Here is an 18,278-nt window from a genome sequence, read left to right as displayed (position 1 = left end):
GCTGGTGTAAATGTTTCTATTCTAACAACATTTTGTTTATTAGAACAGTAATTGATTGTATTGTATTCTTTGGTAATATAAAACTCTAATAATATATCTGTATGTTCGTTTGTGACATCTTCCCCAAAAAACTAAATAAATATAACTATATAAATAGTGCAACCATCTTTAAAAGTCATATAAAATCCTGCTACCAACAGATAGCAGCATTTTATCAAATGTCTATTATGCATCAATGACTGCAACAAGCTTTGTCAAGGACACTAGTGTCACTAAACGACACTTTCCCTACCCATCCTGACCTAGGCCAAGTTACAGCAGGTACAGACCCAGCAACACTCGCCATAAGACACATCCTTTAAAGATAGAGTGTGGGGACATTATGGGGAAGCCACCCTGAGGAAAAATATAAGATTGCCTACCTCCAACTACCCTCTGTTTCGCTAGCAAAGTTCTACCACCTGTTTAAACCCAGATGCTTTACCTGTTGCTCAATAACAGACAATCTGAATAACCTTGCGTTATGATATTATTGTGGTCTTCACATAGATCACATCAAAAATACAAAGGATTACCAGTGTCAACTCCTGGTGAAAAAACTAGTAGTGCTGAGGCTCTGCTCTATTTAACTTTGAAATTGTTTTTTTTTAGTTAATGTTTGCACCCTTCTCTCAGCCACTGTGTTGCCTGAGGGTTTCCTGTCATGTGTCCACTCTCCCTGCTGTGTGTCCAGTGTCCCTGCTGTGTGTCCAGTACCCTGCCGTGTGTCCAGTGCCCTGCCGTGTGTCGGTGCCCTGTCATTCGGACCTGGCCTGCCTGACTATGTCTGTCCTGCCTGAGGGCTTCCTGCCGTGTGCCCTGCTGTGTTTCCAGTGCTCTGCCGTGTGTCTAGCCGTGTGCCCTGTCTGAGGGCTTCCAGCCATGTGTCCAGCCGTGTGACCTGTCTGAGGGCAGCCATGTGCCCTGTCTGAGTGCTTCCAGCCGTGTGCGCTGTCTGAGGGCTTCCAGCCGCGTGCAATGTCTGAGGGCTTCCAGCCGTGTGTTCAGCTATGTGCACTGTATGAGGGCTTCCAGCCGTGTGTCCAGCCGTGTGCCCTGTCTGAGGGCTTCCAGCCATGTGCCCTGTCTGAGGGCTTTCAGCCATGTGCGCTGTCTGAGGGCTTCCAGCCATGTGTTCAGCAGTGTGCACTGTATGAGGGCTTCCAGCCATGTGTTCAGCCGTGTGCGCTGTCTGAGGGCTTCCAGCCTTGTGTTCAGCCGTGTGCGCTGTCTGAGGGCTGTCAGCCGTGTGTTCAGCCGTGTGCGCTGTCTGAGGGCTTCCAACCATGTGTTCGGCCATGTGCCCTGTCTGAGGGCTTCCAGCCGTGTGTTCAGCTGTGTGCCCTGTCTGAGGGCTTCCAGCTGTGTGTTCAGCCGTGTGCCATGTCTGAGTGCTTCCAGCCGTGTGTTCAGCCGTGTGCCCTGTCTGCGGGCTTCCAGCCGTGTGTTCAGCCGTGTGCGCTGTCTGAGGGCTTCCAGCCGTGTGTTCGGCCGTGTGCGCTGTCTGAGGGCTTTCAGCCGTGTGTTCGGCCGTGTGCCCTGTCTGAGGGCTTCCAGTCGTGTGTTCAGCCGTGTGCCCTGTCTGAGGGCTTCCAGTCGTGTGTTCAGCCGTGTGCCCTGTCTGAGGGCTTCCAGCTGTGTGCCCTGTCTGAGGGCTTCCAGCCGTGCGTTCAGCCGTGTGCGCTGTCTGAGGGCTTTCAGCCCTGTGTTCGGCCGTGTGCCCTGTCTGAGGGCTTCCAGCCGTGTGTTCGGCCGTGTGCGCTGTCTGAGGGCTTTCAGCCGTGTGCCCTGTCTGAGGGCTTTCAGCCGTGTGTTCGGCCGTGTGCCCTGTCTGAGGGCTTCCAGTCGTGTGTTCAGCCGTGTGCCCTGTCTGAGGGCTTCCAGCTGTGTGCCCTGTCTGAGGGCTTCCAGCCGTGTATTCAGCCATGTGCCCTGTCTGAGGGCTTCCAGTCGTATGTTCAGCCATGTGCCCTGTCTGAGGGCTTCCAACCTAGTGTCCAGTCTTGTGCCCTTCCAGCCGAGTTCCAGAGAGCGGGCCCTGTCAGTCCAGAGACTGTCATGCTACGGCATCCGAGGACTATCTTGTGCCTGACTAGGGGGCTATGGTGCTGTACATCTGCCTGTCCCCTGTCTGTCTAGAGCCTGTACTTACCTGTCTCACCAGCTTCTACAATACAGACTATCTCATATTAAGATTCAGCGTGTTGACGAGGCCAGGTGAGGGAGGCGGGGTTCAGTCCATAACAGAACTAGGTGATAATACATCAGTGAGTTCAAGTCCAGCCAGGCCTCTTAAAAGAGCAACCATGCCTTGCGGTCTGTAGAACTCAGGGTGATTCCTGACAGAATGTTTCTCTGCCAACCACTTCTGCTTCTGATGACCACTTCCACTTTTGCATGTTCTTTTTCTTCATCTTACATCTTCTATCTTTTATCTTTTATCATCTCCCTTCTGTCTTCTCTTCTCTCTTGTATCTTCAATCTGCTAAATGTAATCTTCTATCTTCGTTCGCATCTTTTGGAATATTACCTGGCAAGTAGGAGCATTGCTAGATCTCCCACGGCAGACTGTGCATGCTACACATATACACACATAACTATTTGCAAAACGCTTATAAATGAACTACACTTTTTAATTTCCAGCAACTTCTGTGAAATATGCAAAATATGCTTTAGACATTAAATTTTGTAACATATACCTTGATCCTCCTTTCTCATTATATCTCCTCTTTTTATTTATCTAATCTCTTTAATTTCTTTTTATTTCCTTATTTTCTCATTATCTCTCCCCTTTCTTATTATCCCTCTTGCTTCTTATTGCTCCTCTTTCTCCCCATCCTTCTCCTTTCTCCTCCTTTTTCATGATCTCTCTCTCCTCCTTTTTCATGATCTCAATTTTCTTTATCACTCCCTATATATCCTGCCATTCATAATTATATTTGGAATATTTTGCCCATTTCTCCCTTGCCTCTGCCTCAGTAACTTACATACGCACTCTCACATTTGCACACAATCACGCCAACCCACATGCACACATACTAACACGTACTTATGCACATCCATAGTCACACACATTTATACATACATGCTCACACACCCTAACACATACACGCTCACACACAAACATTTACCTATCCATGCTTACTTACCCATATACCCATCCATGCTTACACACCTATATACACTTCCATGCTCACACACCTATATACACTTCCATGCTCACACACACATTCATCCATGCTCATACACAAACACACATACATGCTCAGACACAAACATACTTGCATGCATGCATGCATCCTCATAGGTATACACTTTCCCTCTGCCCCCACCCCTTACCCTCTCCCTCCTTCCCCGACTCACTCCCCTTTGGCTCAACAGTAGATTTCTTTGCTGCATGTACAGTGATGTCTTCTCATGCAATTGAAGGATTGGACATAACCTGATGTGACCTTACTCCAAAAATTGTTCTGCTCTGGATTATATAACATTCTTGATAAAAAGGTTGAAGACCTAGAAGAGAGATCCCAAAGAAACAATCTACCTATTAAAAACATACTGGAACAAATTCCCCAAGAGCAATTTAGAGATTATCTGCTTGCTTGTTTTAAGGAATTGGGAATAGAAATTAAATAAAACAAATGGATTCCACGGAAAAATGTCACAGGATCCCAAAGCCTAAAACACGGTTGGAGATTCTACCTAGGAATGTTAGCCTGCTGCCAATTGTATAAAGTGCAGGTTTTCAGAGCAAAAAGTGTTAGACGAAGCCTCTGAAGAAAAATATAAGAAAATAAAGATCTTCCATGATCTATCATACCAAACGTGGAAAAAGAGAAGACCTTTTTCCCCTGCACTTTCTATTCTTAAAATGTACAATACAAACTCTGGATTGTGAATTGATCTGGGACAATTCACAATTACATAGTTTTGACTCACTTCCTTTTTTTTTGTTTTGTTAGTAATATGACATATAAATATAGGTGATGGATCAATTTGGTATAAATTACCTTGAAATGGGTTAGAGTCACTTATTGGTCTTTGATACTTTTTAGTTTGTAAACTTTAGATATTAAACATATGTTATATAGAGATGATTTAGATTAATAATGTATGAAGAGAGAGTGATACGTCAAAATTTCAATTTAATTCTATATATACATTGATTAATTTGTGTGCACCCAATTATTCCCCAGTAGCTTTTCTAAAAAGGATATCCTCTACAGTTGAAAAAAATCAAAGGTATATTAGTTATGGCTGGAGACTATAACTGTTTAGTGGATCAGCTGATGGATAAAACATCTTTCTTTCTTTCGCAAAATTTCATAGTCAAAAGGTCGGTAAATTAAAACAAGCGTCGAGGCATTCAGCAACACCGAGATCAGCATCAGGGACCATGTCTGGACCCTTTCCAGGGGGCAGAGGCGTATATAGGGTATGGCTATGGGTTCTCCCCCGCATCAAAAAAAAAAGAAGACAGCGTTTAAAAGCCCCTGCAGTGAAGCAGCGGGCACCAGCGAGCGGTGCAGGAAGACAGAAGCATCGTCCTCCCGTCGCTGGACTTCAAGGTGAGAGAGAAGGGGGGGGAGAGAGGGGTTAAAAAGTGATAAGGGAGGGAGGGAGTTAAAAAGTGATGAGGAAGGGAGGGGGTTAAAAAGTGATGAGGGAGGGAGGGGGTTAAAAAGTGATAAGGGAGAGGGGGTAGATATAAGTAAAGAGTGTGCATTAATGTGTGGATGCATTGAGTGAATGAGGGAGAGCATGAGTTAATGTGTGGATGAGTTGTCTGAATTAAAGTGTGAATTAGTGAGTGACTGTAAAAGTGTTTGTGTATCATAGATGTATAATTGTGGAAGGGCAAAGATGGCACTAGCAGGAGGTTTGAGCCTTGGGGACCAAGATGGCACAGGCAGGGTGTATATGGGACAAAGATGGCACTGGCCGGACTGTTTGGGGACAAAGTTGACTTGTGCTGGGCTATTTGGCGACAAAGATTGCAAATTTTATGTGTGTAATCTGGGCGCTGGTCAGGTTCTATGTGGGCAGTGTGGACGCCAGGGCTGGCTTTGGGGTGCAACCTGTGATCTATGCCTGTAATTTATGGGGTTTTAAATATACCTTTAATGCCGTGTTTTTATGTGAATTCCAATTGATCTTTACCTGCAAAGCTGGGTTTTTGTGTTATTCTGTAGATCCATATCTGCTATGCTATGTTTCCATACATTATTTATGTGTACCTGCAAATACAGGGTTAATATGTCGTATTCAGTTGATCTATACCTGCAATGCTACGTTTCATATATTATTATTGAATACCTGCAAATACAGGACTTGTATGTCTGATTCTGTTTATTTGATATATACCTTCAGTGCTGAGATCACAAGTGAATTTCAATTGATCTGGGTTTGTGTGTTGATCTATACCCGCTATCGGCAGCAGGGACTAATATATATATATATATATATATATATATATATATATAAATATATATAGGCAGCAGGGGCTAGTAAATGGGTTTTAGATATTTGGACAGGGGCGCAATTTCAGTGCTTGCCATAGGCGCTATTTTCAGTAGATACGCCTCTGCCGGGGGGTCAACATCCGCCATACACTGTATTTAAAAGAGTTTAGGAGGCAATCAACGATCGCCTCTTAAACTTCAAAGGTGTCGCTGAAATATATTCAGCGGCACTGATCACTCACCCCAGGACGCACTGTGACCGCTCCGGAGAGTGATTTTGCCACTCGCAAGATGGCGGCGTGTCCTGTAAAAAAAATAACAAAGTTGGAACAGTTCGCCAGAGGGTCTCCAGACCCTCTAGAGAACTTTGGCTCCACTTGCAGGTTGAATAACGGTACTGCATTCAACCATGCAAGTCAATGGAGCCCAGCTTTCTAATCACAATGTGATTAGTAAAATCTAAAAAAATCTAGTAAAATTTTGGAAATAATTTTAAAAAATATGAAAAAAAAAAAAGCTTAAGAGGAGGAACCATTCGGTTCCAGCAAAATGTAAAAAAGTCCAAAAAGAATAAAAGAAATAAAATTAAGTTTATTATTATGAGCAAGTGCTAAAATTAGCGCTGTATCTTCCCAAAAATCTTGACATGGAAAGAGTTAAAGTGAAAGCATTTCAAATACATTTCAAAGGGGTGTCTAATTTTTGAAAAAATGAATGGTTTGATGGGGTAAATTGGAGTGGTTGGGCTCAAAATCAAAAAAAAAGTGCACTTCCCAAATGTGGCCTTTTAACCCACAAACACCAGACAAATCCATGCATGTATGGTATCACTGTACTCGGGGGATGTTGCTGAACACACATTGGGGTGTTTGATTAAAAAATTACTACCACAAATTTTTGCAAAGGCTGGTGGTAGAATCTCATGCATGACATTAAAAGGTTAAATGCAAGATATTAAAGGGTTAAAATACTACCATTTGAAATACCTTGGGGTGTTGTTTGATAGTGAAATATACCAGAAGCTGTAAATCCATACCTGAAGCACAATTTTAGTGATAAAAAACACAAAATAAATTACTACCACAAAGTTTGACAAAGGGTGGTAGTTCATGGAAAGGGTTAAAATACCAGCATCTGAAATACCTTGAGGTGTCTAGTTTTCAAAAATATATGGTATGATGGGGTAAATTGCATTGGCCAGCTTCAAAGATACCCAAAATAGGACATGGAGGAAAATTACCAGATTTGGAAAAAATGGTTTTGAAATAGCAAAACACTACCTGTACCTATTGCCTCATAACATGCAGAAAAAAGCAAAAAAAACATAAAAACACTGGGTATTTCTAAACTCAGGACAAACAGTACAATCTATTTAGCAGGTTTTTTCATTAGTTTTTTTGGATGAGTAAAAGATTTTTCTGGTAAAAGTCAGAAAATGTGTTGGTTTTTTTTCAATACAAAAGGTTAAAAAACAGCCTGGTCCTTAAGGGGTTAAAATCAGCAAGGGACAAAAGCTTTGTCTAACTCAAGAAAGCATAGGTCAGGCTTTTAATAATTATTACCAGACCTCATGTAAACTACTGAAGGAGACTGAAATAGAAGATATAACTGAATATTTTAGACCCCAATAAGCCAATAACTGAGAAAAAAGTTTGGGGAGCAACACAAATTAAAATTTAGAAAATCCCCAGACCCTGGTGGCGTTAATAACTTACGCTTTAAACTTATGAAGGATTCGTGTTCGCATTTAGTGAAGTTATTAAACAGGAGAGCATACCGAAAGATACTGTCCTGCTGGCTACCAATTTATAGTTGCTGTGGTACACCTAAAAAGGTACTGGTCTATACCTGGTAGGCACAGGTCAGAGTGTTGCACCATATTTTCATATATGTTTGGTTATTCTATCATTTATTGTTGGTTGGTGTGCCTTTTTTCTATACATATATTTATTACATTTATATACTTGAAATTGTGCACTTGAAATGCCTTTTCAAGGGATCCCTGGGGAAACATTCCTGAAAAGGAGAGAACTATTTTGGATCTATAAATCAGGGATCCTAGCTCCTAGATACTTTATTTTATCTATCTGTTTTTTTATATTTTTACATACATGGTTTTTTTTTTTCTACACTATGTTCTAGTGGATACAAAATATGCACCCTATCTTTGGGTTTAAAAAAAACACTGGTGCATGTATGTGCTTATTGCTTATTTGTATACAATATGTAGTGATGTGTTTATATATTTGCAATATGTCATTTGTTGGCAATCTTATTGTAAACAATTGCATTACACATGTTACCATTTACTAAATTAATATTATATTTTTTTTTCAGATCTATATATAATTGAGGCTCTATTATCTCCAGATCTTCAGTTATCACACTGTATAGTTATGGGTTTTCTCAATGTACCTATTGCTGTCACTGCATATCTTTGTACACAATGCATTGGTGCACAAAATGGAACGCATAATGGATTGCATGGCGACGTGACGTTGAGACTTCGATGAAAAGGTTGTAAAAAACAGCCCTCAAAATACTTTGTTCCTGTCAGATATTTGAATGCTGTGGGCCACCTAGAAAGGTAAATCGAGTGTCTTTGAAATCCCCTGGGAATTTGCTTTTTGGGAATATATAGTTTGTGAGGATTATATTGATGCTTAATGATAGTTATCCCCATGAAAACCATGTGCTCCAGTTAGCCAGTGAGCAGCATTTATCCTTAAACATGAAACAAGATTTGTTGTTGGTGGCTCTTTGTAATCTCCAGTCTCCATGACTGTATGGAGTCATGGAGGGTTATTTCCCCCTTCTGGGCAAATCTCCTATTTTTTTCTTCATCTAGATCAGTGCAGCTAGGGATATCTACAAATTTCTTTGCTTCTTTATTTTACATGTTTGTTTCTGTTTGTTGTGTACATTGTACATTGGTTTTATAATCTGCACTGTAATTTGCTGTATTTCTCACTGTAATTGTACAAAGAATGTAAAAATGGGTTCTATATTAACTATGAAGTCTAATGAGTGAGACAAACTGAGAAAAGGTCTTGGTCTCTACTTGTGTGTTTTTTATAGCTAAAAAGCAGATGACAGATAATGTTGAACAATGAATGACCTGGTTATATGAAGACAGGAAAGTTATGATCTTACAGTCTAGTAACCTTTGGCAAAAGACATAAGTCCCTTGCCATACTACCATTTATTTATGAGGCATGTACAAACCTTTAAAAATATAAAAAAAAGTCATAAGGGTCTCGACCTGTAAAGTATTATTTTTAGTTATTGTTGCAACCCCCAGTTTAGAATTAGTAGAGTTATATACAGTAGTATACTTATGCAATATGTAAAATTAACTAAATTCGGTATCTTCACTGTAGCATTAAGTTTGTAAAAAATAAATTTATGTTTTGATGAAAGTGTACCAATGTTGTACAGTAAAGAGGCGTTCTCTGAACTATTTTGAAATATTTCTCTTTCTACTAATATATCTCCCTATTTATAATAGCCTTGTCGCCATGGGAATTCCCAGTCACATTGGGGAAGACCTAAAGTAAGGTCAAATAAGAGTGCACATGTTGCATTCTTATTTGTGAAATTAACAGAAGAGAAAGATAGAACAAGAGAGCTAGAGAAGGAGGGGAGAGAGATGGAGGGGAGAGGAAAAGACAAAGATGGGAGGAAGAGATAGACAAGGCGGCAAGTGTGAGTCTACGGTTAGTTTAGTAGTGTAGTATTTTTCAGCCCCCCATAACTAACATGCACACATAATAACCCATACGCTGACACATGCTAACACAAACACATTGTACTACCATAGGCTGACACCATACACTAACACAATACACTCACACACATGCATGCTAACATCCAGGGCCGGCCCTACAATGGGGCCGACTGGGGCAATTGCCCCAGGCGGCACTTCAGAAGGGGCGGCACTTTGCCGCCCCAAGCGGTTTTTTTTTGTTTTTTTTGAAGCGGAGGAGAGAGAGAGGGGCACCGAGTGATTTTCGCTTACCCGCTCGGCGCCCCTCTCTCTCTCCTCTGCAGCGAGTTTCCCTGTTCGGTCTCGGTGCCGGCTTGTAATGCAGAGCGCCGGAAGTGACGCGAATTTCCGGCGCTCAGCATTACAAGCCGGCACCGTGGCAGCACAAGGAGACTCGCCGCAGGACTGTTTAAGAGTAAGTACCGGGGGGGGGTAGATAATGCCGCCCCCCCCGGCGTCGGTGGGGGGCGGCATTTTAAACTTCGCCCCAGGCGGCGTTAAGTCTTCGGCCGGCCCTGCTAACATCGTACACTAACACACACTATAATGCCACATGCTGACATACATTAATGCAGTACAGTAACACCCTTGACACTATATGTTCACAAACACGATATTTATATATATTCTTCTCACTTCATCTCCTATCCCATCATCTGTGCATCTCACACTGTTACCCCTCCCTTTTACCTGTCTTCACTGGTAAAGCTGCCACTCCACTGCTGCCCTCCTGTCATGGGGTAACATAATGTGCGTTACATGACCCATCAGGGCATCTCCATTATGTAGTGCATGGGGGAGGAGGAAATGATAGAAGCATGGGGAGAGAGAAGAGGGGATGAGATAGAACAAAAGGGGAGTGAAAGATAGAAAAGAGAGCAAGAGATAACCCAGGATAATTAGCTTAATGTACAAGAGGAAGGGAAATTCAGTGTAAGGGAGGGTGCAGAGTCAGAGGGGAACTGTACATATATTTCACATCTGATGGTTTAATTGTTATTATTGAAATAGGTGGCAAAGTGAATGAGCACATGCTGGGGAAAACAAGGTTCATGTTGTAACCATAATCATGAGTATGGGAGTTGGTTTGCTGTGTGCAAGAAAAGGAGGAAGTAAAGGAAAGGAAATTAGAAGTCAGTTGACTGAAACAGTCATGAGGAGAAGCATTCAAGAAAGATATTAGCAGGGGCAAGGGTACGGTATACAACATCAATGAGGGGGGAAAAAGAATAATGAAGCAGAGGGAATAGGTTGAAAGTATAAATTGAAGAGAGTAGGAAGCCTACACCACCACCCTTTCTGACATTAGGTCTGGGAGTGTGAGTGGCAGTTGGAGAAGCACTGTTGCATGAAGTTAGCCAGGTTTCAGTTAAAGCAAGATGGTGTAGGCTACTAGAGGTGAAGTTGTCATGCATGGCTGTTATGTAACCCTGTTATGATAAATGTTTAATTGATGGAGAAAAACACCACAAAAAGACATCACAATAGGGATAATCTGGTTCCCTATCTCCTAGCACAAATCTGAGACAATTGACAAAAGAACTCTGCATCACACAGGCTTCGTTTGCAGGTGTATCTACTTTTAAGTGTACAATTTGATGTTGTTAGTAACTGATGAACAGTACTGTAGCTCCACCTGCAGATGTCACTGTTGAGAAGGGCAGTTTCAGAACCCAGGCAAGATAGTTGAATCATACCAGGAATTTACTCATCAGGAAATTTTAACAGCATAATCCTGTTGTTTCTGTCCAAGCAAAATGTTTCGTTGTTTTTTAAATGTCTTTTAAATCGTCTGTACTATTACACACTTCTTGTAATGCTAAGGAGTTGGCTTAAATTGTAATGTCAGTTGTATAAACGATATTGTTACCAGTATTAATCTACATGATTATTTAAATTGGCATCAATATTACATTGTGGTGTTTCTTCATAATCATTGAAGGTCTACTGAGGCTGTGCGGGGATACAGTATCATGTCCTAAAATTTATAAAAGTTTCTAACCCTGATCATGCCTGTATATGCTTATAAATATGTTATTACCGTATTTGCTCGATTATAAGACGAGGTTTTTTTCAGCGCAAATGCTCTGAAAAATACCCCTCGTCTTCTAATCGGGGTCGTCTTCTAATCAGACCTCAAATAGAGTCTGATTAGGAGACTAAGATCCAGATCCCCCGCACCGCTGCAGGGGACCTGGATCCTCCTGTCTCACCCCCCCCCCCCCATCATACACACTTACCGGTGCTTCCTGCTGTATTGCCGGGGCAGCGGGTTGACGTCTACGCGATCCGCGTAGACAACGTCCGCTGCAGCCGGAAGGAGGTGTGGCTAGCAGCGGGGGTTGTCTGCGTCCGTCGCGTAGACCTTCCCCGACTGTCAGAGATCTCTGATCTCTGACAGCCGGGGAAAGTATACGCGACGGACGCATACAAACCCCCGCTGCCAACTCCACCTCCTTCCGGCTGCAGCAGAAGGCGACGTCAACCCGCTGCCCCGGCTGGAAGCACCGGTAAGAGAGGGCTGAGAGGGGAGAGAGGAGAGAGGAGAGGGGAGGGGGGGGAGAGAGTGTGTGTGTGTGTGTTAGTTAAATGGGGGCATAGGGCATTTCTGGAGTGGCGTTAAGGGGGCATTTAATAGAGCACTCTGCCTCCTGAAATGCCTTATACCTCCCTATATGCCACTCTGCCCCATAATATGCCTTTTAACCCCCTAAATGCCAGAGTGGCATATAGGGGTATAAGGCATTTCTGGAGGCAGAGTGCTCTATACAATGCCTTTTAACTCCCTTAATGCCACTCTGCCTCCTGAAATGCCTTATACCTCCCTATATGCCACTCTGCCCCATAATATGCATTTTAACCCCCTAAATGCCAGAATGGGATATAGGGGTATAAGGCATTTCTGGAGGCAGAGTGGCATATAGGGGGTCAAAAGGCATACCATGGGGCACAGTGGCATATAGAGGGTTAAAAGGCATATCATGGGCCACATGTGCGTAACTGGGGGACAGGCTGGAAAATACAAGAAATAAAAACAAAAAAAATATTTTTCTCAATCATAGCTTTTATTAAAAAAAATAGTTTACATGAATTAACATTTACTGGTAAAACTTTTTTCCTTTAGGGTCGTCTTATATTCAGGCTTTTTCTTTTTTCCTAAGTTAATATTCAGATTTTGGGGGGTCGTCTTATAATCAGGGTCGTCTTATAATCGAGCATTTTTTCTCAGTTAAAGTTAATTAAGAGAACAACTTTATACAATTTACCATAAGCATACAATCTGTTCCATGTGCCTTAATACTCTCCAACCTACATTAAAAAAACAAATCAGACAATATCCCCACTACCTTCCAGATATTTAAGCCAGTTCTGTTCGTAACCTCCATTACAATCAAATTATCTTTGACCAGACAGACTCACATTTTTTGTCTTATTCCCTATTATTCTCTTAATAGAGTCAGACCTACAGGTGCAGATCTCTCTTCTCCTTCTATACTAGTATGTCATTTGTGCTTTTATGTTATTGCCAATTAAGTATTTTATTAATTTTAATATTTTTAGTTTAAATTCACGTTAACAGCTACATTTAATCTTCAGGCACTCTGTAAGAATGTTACGATGGCAATTACATCCAAATGGTATCTCTGGCCCCCCTGCCTGCTGGAGCCCCATACACAGGTACTAGTTGTACCCCCCTCATTGTAGCCCTGCAAGACCAACTGAGTCGATACAAATCGCTTGCTTTTACTACTGATGTCCAGCTGACCTCTCATTAACCTATCATTCTTCCCCAGGTATATAACAGGTATATAAATTAAAGAAAAATAATCTCTATATAAGTGTCTTTAACATATGTATAACAACTAGGTCATAAATGTTAAATATGGAGAATCCCAATTAGGTTTGCACAAAATGACTTCAATTGCAAGTCTTTACCGCTTGAATGTCAAAAGTGCGATTATGGATATACAAACCAATAAAGTCTTATTAACAGTGTCTTACTATACTTACTATACTTAGCAGATATCTTCTAGTGATCAAATTTAGAAAACTAGCCATATTCATGTTTGGAGATGTTTTAATGCATCTAGTAGGAGAAATTTCTAAATAACCGTTACACTTGTTGTTGACAGTTGTGTGCACTTATAAAAATTTATATCTTTTATAAAGAATGTGAATCTTTTTTTTTTTATATTTCACTTGCAGATGTTTAGTGTAAAATTAAGGAATGTTCTATGTAATGTAGCAATCATGTTATGATATCAACCAAACCATATAACATTAAGACACTCATGACAAAGGGACATAATTTACATATATCTGCTCATTTATTTTATCGTAAAATATTCCAACGTAAATATATTCAAAGTAAATAATACTGTAAAAAATACCTATACACTATACAATGTAAACTATGTTAGATCTCACATTGCTGAATTTAATAGCGCAGTAATATAAATTAAATCTAAATATTAAAATGTATACATTTAGAAAATTACATTAAATCATTGAGTGTCAAGCTAGTGGACATCATCTGAGGTTCAAAAGTGTATTCTGTTATTTAAAACAATACGGAAGTGCATTATAAACTACAATAGCTGTAATAAGGAATGGTGTTTCCTTCTGGAGCTAACGAAGACAGAAGGTTGCCAGCACCTGCTCCTGAACAGTGATCAAAATTATAACTTAGTTCGGTTTCTGATTTAAGGTCATACATCAGGTACTGGTCAAACTCGTTTTTGTCGACGTCGCACACCATTTGACCTTGATGAATAGGGGAAGCTACTTTGCCCATGTCTTCATGTTCTGATAATGGAGAGCACTGTCCATGTGACGGCAGATGAATATCTCTGCTAGATATGAATGCTTGACCATAGTATGACTGCTGAGAAATCATCTCATCCCTTTGGTATCCCATGAAGCTCTGACCAGGGCTTTCCTGACTAGTGTGTCCGGTTGGTGGCATCTGATTGCTATTTATGGAGTTAACAGGTCTCCTCTGACATGAGGAGGGGGCACTGTAGTTGTAAGGGTTAATTTGGAAGTCTTCGTGAGCAGGAGATGTAAAGTGGGCATTGCCATTCAGAGACATGTGAGATTTTGGCATAGTGTAGTTTTTGGTATATTGTCCCATTGCCTGATGGTTTCCATAGTGGTTGGTTGGTGTTAGCTGGCAGGGTTGGTTAAGCTGGCTGTGTGTGTGCTCAGGATACCTTTGGTTGTAGTTGTCCAGGCAGATTCTTTTACTATTGCCCAAAAGAGAAGGTTCTTGTTGCTCAGGTGTGTGGATCATGTCACTGTCAGCACCCTTCATTCTCTTAACCTGCTTCTTTCTCCTTGGCCTGTATTTGTAGTCAGGGTGATCCTGCATGTGTTGAACCCTCAGCCTCTCTGCTTCCTCCACAAATGGACGCTTCTCTGACAGAGTCAGGGACTTCCAGGTCTTACCTGCAGGGTAGACAATAATCATATTAGCTATTAGCCATTGGTGTCATGTAACATTAAGCAATTCTTCAATATTTACCTAACTAATGAAACAATGAGCCTCAAAGCAAATTAATGGCCAAAAATTAAATTTGGAACCCTCAACAATCTCTATGAAATTAAATACAGCGGTAGCTAAAAAATCAGTCTGTACATTAAATCTTACAGCTACCGATCCATATGATGGTGATGCATTTTTGTTGCCTACATACCATGCTATGATATACACAGATATACATTGTTACCAACTAAAAAAAACAGATTAAGAAAAGTAAATTGTTACCAAAAAAACATACAATATTTAAATACTGAAAAATACAGTTTGCATCAGATTGATGACCTCTCGACAGATACCGTACTAGATATATGATAACATATGCAATTGTTATTGCAACAAAATTGGCTGTATTACAGTAGATGACAGAAAACATATAACGCCTTCTACGTGTTGCCCTAACACATTGATCCTCCATCCTACCCCAGACCCCGATCACCTCCTTACCAAGCATCTTGCTGAGCTCCGCGTTGTGTAGGTCCGGGTTCTGTTGGGCCAGTCTCTTGCGCTCGTCTTTAGCCCAGACCATGAAGGCGTTCATAGGGCGGCGGATCCGAGCCACAGCTTTGCTGCTGGGGTTGGCAGATCCGGATTCACTCTTCATGTTGCCCTCTGCCAAGGAGTTTTGTGGCTGTTCCCATTGGTATTGCCCTAGTTCAGACATCATTTTCTGGTCGTCGCTGGAGTAGCCACCATCAGGACTGGTCATGTCTAAATAATCAATTTGTGAGATGGTTTGCAGGCGGTCAATTGTGGGTCTCTCAGATCCTGCCCTTGGGGATAAGCTTTAGTTCTTCCAGTTCTCTCTAGAACGCGTTACAACGTGTGTCTGCCTCCAGGCCATGCTCAGAGGGCTATAACAAGCGCTTCAGCCAACCAGCGAGCGGTGTGACCTAGAAAGGTGTGAAGGGCGGGGCCAGCAAACACCTCTAGAGTAATTATCCTCAGACTAGGATTCCAGAAAATTGTAAATGAGGATTTAGGTAAATAAATCAACAGGCTAAAAATAACAAAAAAGATACATTTCACTAGATTAAAGGAGTTTCTGTTTTATTTTTAATTTTTTGCGGATTTGTCACCTTTTTTCAAAGAAATTGAATTAATATTACTATAAGTTAAAGTCAATATAATTTAATTTATATACAGGATGTATTTTGAGATCTAATAGAGGGAAATATCTCCTATTGATATTTCATATATTTATTTTATATCTGCCACTGATTACATTGGTTACATTGTAAGCATTTGATCTCTTCAATTTGTGCTTTGGGTTGACTGTATAGCATATTCATCAGCCTCACGTTTCGACAGCTTTGAAAAGGTTTAGTTTTAAATAAATAGAGATATTGTTTATACATGAATTTAAATCTAAATCATTTGTAAATAGTAACTTTTTGATGTACTTTCAATTACAAACCAAGTATGGAACATTTTAGAAGTTTTTTGTTACCCTTTAGTTGTAGCATAGGAATCAGATGAAAAATCAGAAATGCTTTGAAAACCACAGAAAGCTTATGTCACAAAATCTTCTTAAATGAATACACCAAAGAAACCAGTTTAGCCAATATTATTTGCCAATTATGGCACTAGCTTGATATAGTTAGACCATACATTGTATCAAATATAAATTACATTATAATATACAGATTATATTATAAAATTAACGTTTATGGGGTTTTTCCTGATATTTTCCAACAGGGAAATTGCTTTTTACCAACACATAATTTCCGAAATCCTATGATAACACCAATTTATTTATTTTTTTATCATAATAGGATGGCCAGGTGACTCCAGTCTTGATGACCACAAATGACAGATATTGTATACCTAAATAACCAATAATCGAGACCTTGGTACAAATTCTCCCTTCCCTCATAGTCTTACTGTTTTTCCTCAGCTAATCATGAAAATACAGTAGAATAAGAATGCATTTATTTTATTGTGTGTGTAAATTGAAATAAATTGGAAAATTTAAAGGGACAGACTCTCTGTAAAGATGTATCGTGCTAGTTTAGCGCTGTCGTGAAGACAAGTTCAAATAAGTGTATTAGGTTACAGGGTCATTCTTAAACTAACAAGGAAAGACTAACTATAGATACAATTGAGACAGTATTATAACTAATTAAGCCAGACAGATGAAGTACATTTAGGGCAAAACTGTTAAGGGGTTGAAATTGGAGTGGGGGTAGTGACAGTCATTTAATACATTTGATATTATAATTGGACATCAGATGGTGGTGCTGGTGGGGAACGAGACTACATCGAAACTTTCTCCAGACTGCTCCACGGTCGAAACCACGCCTAGACACAAAGATCTCTTTACCCTTTCATACCCAGACACGTTTTGACACCTGAATGCATCACACTCCACACGGGAGTCATTGATGACAGTCATAAGTGTGATTTTTCCAAAAAATAATAAAGGAAGGGCTTATCTCTGGTCACTTACTCCAGAAAAAAAAATCTCTGGCGATAAACATCATTATGAAAAGTGTAAATCACCTGGAAAGGTCTAAATTAACTTAAATATATGTATTTTGCTTCTCACACTTTTCAAATTACAAAAAAAGGAAAACTCAATAATATGTGATTTGGGTTTGAGACTAAGGTAGACCAGGCGTCGAATCAACACGCACGGGTGAAGTGGACAAGTGTCAACCGAAACTGGGTTGAGCTCAGAACAGACACTATCCTGGGTGCTGAAAGCGGATACTGCTCCTTTAAACACTCTGATCCCTCAATTCAATTACACAATTCCTCCCTTATACATCTACTCTTCTAGCACATTGTAGCCCATACAGTAATATACTACATTTTCCTCTAACTAACTTAATTAAAAAAGCATTGTATTGATGAAACTTCATTTTGGCAATGTCTCCTAAAATAAGATTTTTAATATGCATGTAACAATACCAAAAATAGTAATAACAAACATAAACAACAATAATAATACTAGTAGCAATACTAATGCTTATACCTTATTATTATTATTATTAGTAGTAGTAGTAGTATTAGTATTAAACACTTTACTGTTTGTGTAGTTTGAAAAAACTTGACTGGCTATTGTAATAATATTGAAGTAATACATGTTATCAAGTAATAAAGTCCTCCCATAGATTGCAATACTTCATCCATACATACATACATACATACATAAATTGTATCTTAATATATGACTGTGGACAAATTCATATTCATATATCTATCTATCTATCTATCTATCTATCTATCTATCTATCTATCTATCTACCTACCTACCTATCTATCTATCTATCTATCTATCTATATATATATATATATATATATATATATATATGTGTGTGTGTGTGTGTGTGTCTTGTTTCACTTTTTCCTTTACCATCTTTATTTTATTTTTCCAGGTCTGTATTTTATTTCACCTTTTTTTGTTTCTAATTTTTGGGAGGATAGGTTTCTCTCCAATATTGAATCCTGGCCAATATGTCTATAGCTA

General features: G+C 40.1%; 1 protein-coding gene across 1 annotated transcript; it reads right to left on the bottom strand.

The window, feature by feature from the left end:
• Positions 1-13,849: 13,849 nt before the first annotated feature.
• Positions 13,850-15,515, bottom strand: LOC149305405 (transcription factor Sox-17-alpha-like). Its single transcript, XM_089477493.1, has 2 exons — positions 15,254-15,515; positions 13,850-14,715 (listed from the first exon to the last, which is right to left on the bottom strand). Exons 1-2 carry the CDS (start codon positions 15,513-15,515, stop codon positions 13,850-13,852), a joined length of 1,128 nt encoding a protein of 375 aa, XP_089333619.1.
• Positions 15,516-18,278: the final 2,763 nt, after the last annotated feature.

This window comes from Sceloporus occidentalis, unplaced genomic scaffold, assembly GCF_023333645.1.
Source record: "Sceloporus occidentalis isolate IW3139 unplaced genomic scaffold, rSceOcc1.0.p SCAF_11, whole genome shotgun sequence".
Lineage (NCBI taxonomy): Eukaryota > Metazoa > Chordata > Lepidosauria > Squamata > Phrynosomatidae > Sceloporus > Sceloporus occidentalis.
The sequence above is the reverse complement of the archived record's forward strand: the minus strand, read 5'-3'. Positions and strand labels throughout refer to the sequence as shown.

What these genes read in the sequence shown, in the direction of transcription:
- LOC149305405 (XM_089477493.1), bottom strand. Translation starts at nt 15,515, where the DNA reads ATGACCAGTCCTGATGGTGGCTACTCCAGCGACGACCAGAAAATGATG. An exon ending in GGAGCTCAGCAAGATGCTTG is followed by an intron (nt 14,716 to 15,253) that starts GTAAGGAGGTGA and finishes TCTACCCTGCAG; the next exon opens with GTAAGACCTGGAAGTCCCTG.